Below are 6000 nucleotides of genomic sequence, written 5' to 3'. Positions count from 1 at the left end.
CAGTCTGGTGCCACGGGTGTGGTTCCCCCAACAACAGTGGCATATACCTTTCCACAACAGGCCACAATCTTTATCAGATCTTTTTTGTACCTGACCTTCAGTTTTTATCATGATGTACTGCTATAGATAACATTCATTTTCATGGAGCTATCCCTGCCTCCTTGTTTTTGTTTGCTTGTTGGTTTGCTTATGATTTTGAGTGCAGGTGCCCTTTGAGGCCAGAGGTACAGGCAGTTGTGAACCACTGACCTGGCTGCTGAGAAATAAACTCAGGTCCTCTGAAGAGCTTCAAGTATTCTAAATTACTGAGCCACCTCTCCAGCCCCCTCACCCCCAGAGGACAATTTCTAGAAGTCCAAGGAGCTTAGCCTTATTATGGAAACCATTTGCTTGAGGATATTAAGCCAGTGGCCTACTTCTGTTCTGTCCATTCCCATCTAAGAGTTTCCTTCCCTTTCTTTAGACAAGATCTAGACATATCCTAGGCTGCCTCCAAACGTCTGGGCTCCAGGATGACTCTGCCTTCCCAACACTTAAGACTGCACATATACCACGATCCTCCCTTTTCATTTTTTAAACAAATGCGTGCAGCCCCTATCTAATTTCAATAGCCCATAAGCTTTCGTCACATGCAACATGAGTATTTTTTCAGCTTGGTTATCTTCCATAGTTGATGCTTAGTGAGTCTGTCTAGCCTCATTAGCCTCAAGCATATTCCTGTGTGTGTGTGTGTGTGTGTGTGTGTGTGTGTGTGTGTGTGTACTGTGTTTATGTGTATGCATGTGTGCTTGTGTGTGTACCTGTATGTGTGTAGGTGTGTGCCTGTGCCTGTGCTGTGAGTCTGCTTGGGAGTAGCATATTGGAGGTTTTCTCCCTTTTCTCCTTGGTAGGGGGCATGGGTCTAAAAACCTACTGGTTTAATGTTGGCTGTAACTTTCTAGGGATGACATTTCTAAACGTCAACAGTAAAACCTCCGCCCCTGGGAGGAAGTCCTTGCCTGTGTTTGACAGGCTATTCCTTTAATTTGAAACCTGAGTCCACACTCATAACATCTACCTAAAGTCACTGGCTCCCTCTCTGACTGGATACTCTGCCAGCCAATCCTTGACTGGCAGCTTCCAGATGCCTCACAGTGGGCCCACAAAGCTCTTTTTTCTTTGGCTTTCTACACATCAGCCCAGAGTCCTGTGTTCCTAAATGCCTCTTTATCAGCTAACATTTCGAGGTTCCTGGAAAGGATGTTAACGGAGTCTCAGGATATTGCTTAGGCTGGTCACCAACTTCAGGCTCAAATGATCCTGAAGCTTCAGCTTTCCAAGTAGCTGAGACTACAGGTGTGTGGCATCATGCCAGACTTATGATGCTGATGTTTCTTTATTTTCACATTTTACTCTCATCTTAGGTGGAAACAGGAGCTATCAGCAACGAAACTGCACAATTCTGTGGTTCTTCCAAAAACAACAGTGTTTCCCTTGTCTTCATTGCAAGTCTAGATTGTCACAGTCCGTTGCTTTGGAGAATGGGCTTTCCTGGGCCAGTGGCAAGAAACAGGTGTGGGATTGCCCATGGAGGACTCAAGGCTCCCTCCAGGGTGCTAGAAGACCCCCTCCCCATGATGATGGATGACTGGTAATGGGGCCTACTGAAACTTCCTGAATGTATCTAGGATGCCATAGTCCTGAAGCTGGTCCACAAAGGCTGGAGGTCCACAGAGGTTGGAGGTCCATGGAGGCTGGAGGTATACAGAAGCTGGAGGTACACAGAGGTTGGAGGTCCATAGAGGCTGGAGGTCCACAGAAGCTGGAGGTCCACAGAGGTTGGAGGTCCATGGAGGCTGAAGGTCCATAGAAGCTGGAGGTACATAGAGGCTGGAGGTCCACAGAGGTTGGAGGTCCACGGAGGATGGAGGTCCACAGTTGTGTCAGGAACACTGGAGGTAGAGGCATATGGGAGATAGGAGGTCAGCAGTGTCATCACAGGGAGTAGTCATTCTTCTGTGTCTGTATCCCAGTATTCTGTGCAGGGGCTCCATAGGACAAAACGAGGGTTTACTCTGTAGCCTCTCACTGGCTGCATGAATAGTACCTTATAGATCCTGTAAGCTCATGGGGATGTGGCACATCTTCAGTTTGTCATTATCACCATCTTGTAAGGATGCTGAGAAATAGCTTTAGACATGATGTGGATCTTCTCTTCGCTGAGGTGGACTTCATGTTCAACTACTTCTCACTCCAACAGAAAGGCCCCGATTTCCCAGTCACTCTACAGTTTAAGCAAAGGGCTGTAGGGGCTGGCAAGATGGCCCAGAGGTTAAGAGCGTTTCCTGCTCTTCCAGAGGACTGGAGTTCTGTTGCCAGCACCCATGATGAACTGCTCACTACTGCCTGTAACTCCAGCTCTGACTCTGTCTTCTGGCCTCCAGAGGTACACACACACACACACACACACACACACACACACACACACACACACATGCTGCGGGCTCTAGTTTCTGGCTTCCTTTTGGTTCAGTAGGTTCCTGGGTGTTTCTCAAACTTCCAATTTGAACAGCTACTTTGACACTGGCTAGATGCAGCAGCGTCCTGGGTGCTGGAAGGGTCTCCCTGACGTTTTTTAAATATGTATCAAAGTTGAAAAGGATTTCCCAAGCATACAGAGATGTTGTGGCCAGTGAAGAGCTGCCAGCATGTGCATAGTAAAGAGCAAACACAGTTTACAGGAGAAAAACAGCTCCTGGTCAAAGTGAGACGAAGCACAGAAGCTAGCAGTCTCCAGTGTCTGCCTGTGTGAAGCAGGGCCTGTGGGTCGGGCTGCTGGAAACTGCGGCTTGACCAGAGAGGGTAAAGACAGACAAGCCTTGGGTGCTGGGGAGATGGCTCAGGACCTAAGAGCATTAACTCTCCTGCAGAGGACCTGAATTCAGTTTCCAGCACCCACCCGGTGGCTCACAATCGCTGTAACTCCACGGTCTCTTCTGGCCTCCAGAGGCATCCAGTCACAAGGACACACAAATGTGTAAAGTAAAATAAACATTGAGTGTGTGTGTGTGTGTGTGTGTGTGTGTGTGTGTGTGTGTGTGTGAGAGAGAGAGAGAGAGAGAGAGAGAGAGAGAGAGAGAGAGAGAGAGAGAGAGAGAGAGAGAGAGAGAGAGAGAGAGAGAAACCTGTTATCCCTCACTGGGGAGGTTCAGGCAGGAGGACCAGGAGTTTAAAACAAAAACAAACAAACAGAAAACAAACATCAACGACAGAGAGAAAGAGAGACACAGAGAGACACACAGAAATAGTGAGGGAGGGAGGGAGGAAGGGGGGGGGCTAAGAAGAAAAGGAATATGGAGTGGAGTTTTATGGTTAGTGCGCACCTGTAATTCCAGTATTTGGGAGTTCATGGCTAGTTTGGGCTTACAGGCCATCCTGCCTATTAATAGCAAATAAATAAATCTTAAAAGTGAGCAGAATTTGGGTGTTGGCTAGCCGAAGGTCTCTTCTGGCTTCCGGAATGACAGCAGGAAACCGGGCCTGTAAAGAGAGCACAGGACACCCCCGCTGCCTGGGAGGAGAGGTAGACGACTTTGAAGGAACCCAGGGCGGTCCCCCACACCCCCGGAGGCCGACGAGCTGGGGAGCAGGCTGGGCGTCTCCCGGCCGCCCGGGGCCGGGCTCACGGGGATCCGCGCCCTGCTCTGCCCGGCTCCTCCTCCGGGGCGTCCCCGGCTGCCGGCCAATGGGCGGCGGGCGGTGCGGAGCGGGAAGCCGAGCGCTGGGGGCCCAGCCCTCCCAGGCGCGGGGGACCTTAGCACCAGGTCCGCGCCCTGGAGTAGGCGACGGGTTCCCGCGCGATCCTCCAGAACCCTCGAGGTGACCAGTGTGCAGCGCCCGGGCGATAGCATACCCGAAGATGCAGGATGGCTGCGCAATCGCCCGCCAGCCTCTCCTACCGCACCACGGGCTCCACCTGCCTGCACCCGCTCAGCCAGCTCCTCGGCATCCCGCTAGACCAGGTAACAGCGACCCACCCGCGACCCCGACCCTCGGTCTGGGGAGAGGGATGCGCCCGGGTCCCCGCCCACAGGCCACAGGTGCGAGGGCTTCCTTTTGAGTCGGTTGCTTGTTCTGTGTGAAAGCTACCAGTTCACCTAAACCGACAAGTTGGACTGAACTTAAGTTTTGGTCTGTGATCGAAACTTCAGTGGTGAGATTCACGAATCCAGCATTTTCCCACTAGTGCCCTTTGGTCTTTGTGATTTTAAATTTAAGCGAGCCTACTTTAAGAATAAGTCTGATCGAGCTGGGCGTGGTGATGGCTCACTCCTCTAATCCCAATTCTCCAGAGCCCGGGGCAGGAAAATTGCTGCATGTTCCTGTCTACTGTCTAGGTAACTGAGTGAGATGTCTCAACCCCAAAACAAAACCAAACAACCACAAGAAGTAAAAAGTCCGACTACGTAGGTGTGTAGGTATATAGTCTAGCATATGGCGGTGACTTGTTTGTTGAGACAGCATCTGGCTGTGCAGCCCAGACTTCCTTGACACTCACTCTGTAGTTCAGGCTGGCATTGAGCTCTCTATTTTGCCTAGGCTGGGCTAGAACTTGTGGTGATCCTCTTCCTTCTGTGTGGAGATGCTTATCAGACCACGAGGGCCTTTGTTATCAGTCTTTATTCATCTCTGCTGTGGGAAGCTGATGAGTAGGGCCGGTTCTTGGGAGAAGAGGGGCTGCCGGGAAATCTTTTGAACTGTTCAGGAATTGCCTGCTACATTACGGTTAAAATTGGCAACAGTAACTTGGTAAGCAATCGTATAAAGACAGCCAGGGCTGCAGCTCAGAGGTAGAGCTTGTAGTATCCAGGAGGGTCTGGATGCTAGCCCCAGGACTAGGGGAAAAGTCTTCCTGGGTTGTAGCCTTGTTTACTTGGTTTCGGGCCTCAGGCTTGTGTAAGATGCCTATTGATTTAAATGGACTCAGGCAGGGTAGGTGGGAATAAGACTCCCGCTCCCCCTACTATTTCGTTTCTGCTGAGTTTTCCATGTTTATTTTCCCTTCTTTTGCTGGGTATTGTGGTGCATGCTTGTATTTCCAGTACTTGGGAGACTGAGGCAGGAAGATTGCTTCTGTTAAATGGCACCTCAGCCATCTGTCCCAGGCTTTGAGACTTAACGTCTTCAAGTTGGAGACCAGGATAGGCCATGTGGAGAGCACCAAGCCTGCCTGGGCTACATGGCAAAACCGTGGCTCAAAAATGCAAAACAAGAACAGAGATTTCCCATCTTTTTGGAGCTGTTTTCTTTCTTTCCTTTCATGCTAGAGCTACCTGTACCTGCTGCCGCTCCATTTGCATTCCTCTGGCAATGATGAAGTTGGACCTGGCCTTGGCATTTACTCAGCGTCCCCTCAGCTTCTGGGGTTCTGCCTACTGCCTTCTCATCAGTTGCGAAACTCTGAGAATCAGGAACTTGGTAGATGTATCAGATGTTAAGTCAATCACTCTTCACTTTGTAGTAAAGACCAGGAGTCCAAGGGACCCAGGCAGGCAGGCACAAGAACAAATTCTGTCACTCGGAAACTAAATTTATCTGTTGCTGAATTTCCATAGGACGAGTTCATTTTGCATTGACCTCTCTAATTCCTACCAGAGTCTATTGTAGCTTCATTTTCTATTTTACAATAGTCTATTTACAATAATAGAAAATAATTTCTATTTATTTTCAGAGGGGGCTTCTCCCCCTTTGTACAGAAAGAAACAGATTGGTGAAGTACTAAGGCAAATTGAGAGGAGGCCCTAGTGTGTTATCAAGCTTTTAGCCACATCAACCTCCCTCCCCAAGCTGTACATTTTTGTAAAAGTTAACCTGGTTTTTAGAAGAGATTTATTTTATTACTTTAAATTGTGTGTGTGTGTGTGTGTGTGTGTGTGTGTGTGTGTGTGTGTGTGTGTGTGTGCATCTGCACATGTGTGCACACACAAGCCCCTGGTGGATATGTGTACATGAGAACAAGAG

The 6000-nt window shown here is 49.4% G+C and overlaps 1 protein-coding gene across 2 annotated transcripts in view; it reads left to right on the top strand.

Moving 5' to 3' along the window:
- The first annotated feature begins 3768 nt into the window (after positions 1-3768).
- The window catches only part of Mboat1 (membrane bound O-acyltransferase domain containing 1), a 107926-nt gene continuing 105694 nt past the window's right edge, over positions 3769-6000 (top strand). The window contains exon 1 of one of the 2 annotated variants that reach the window (XM_052728958.1): positions 3769-4001. In XM_052728958.1, coding sequence (XP_052584918.1) covers positions 3906-4001 — 96 coding nt within the window. In that variant the 5' untranslated portion in view covers positions 3769-3905. The remainder of the gene's footprint in view (positions 4002-6000) is intronic. The other variant, XM_052728957.1, reaches the window with a different exon arrangement.

The sequence above is a fragment of the Peromyscus californicus genome, unplaced genomic scaffold (assembly GCF_007827085.1).
Source record: "Peromyscus californicus insignis strain IS unplaced genomic scaffold, ASM782708v3 Scaffold_8__1_contigs__length_139910024, whole genome shotgun sequence".
NCBI classification, from domain to species: Eukaryota; Metazoa; Chordata; class Mammalia; order Rodentia; family Cricetidae; genus Peromyscus; species Peromyscus californicus.
The sequence above is the reverse complement of the archived record's forward strand: the minus strand, read 5'-3'. Positions and strand labels throughout refer to the sequence as shown.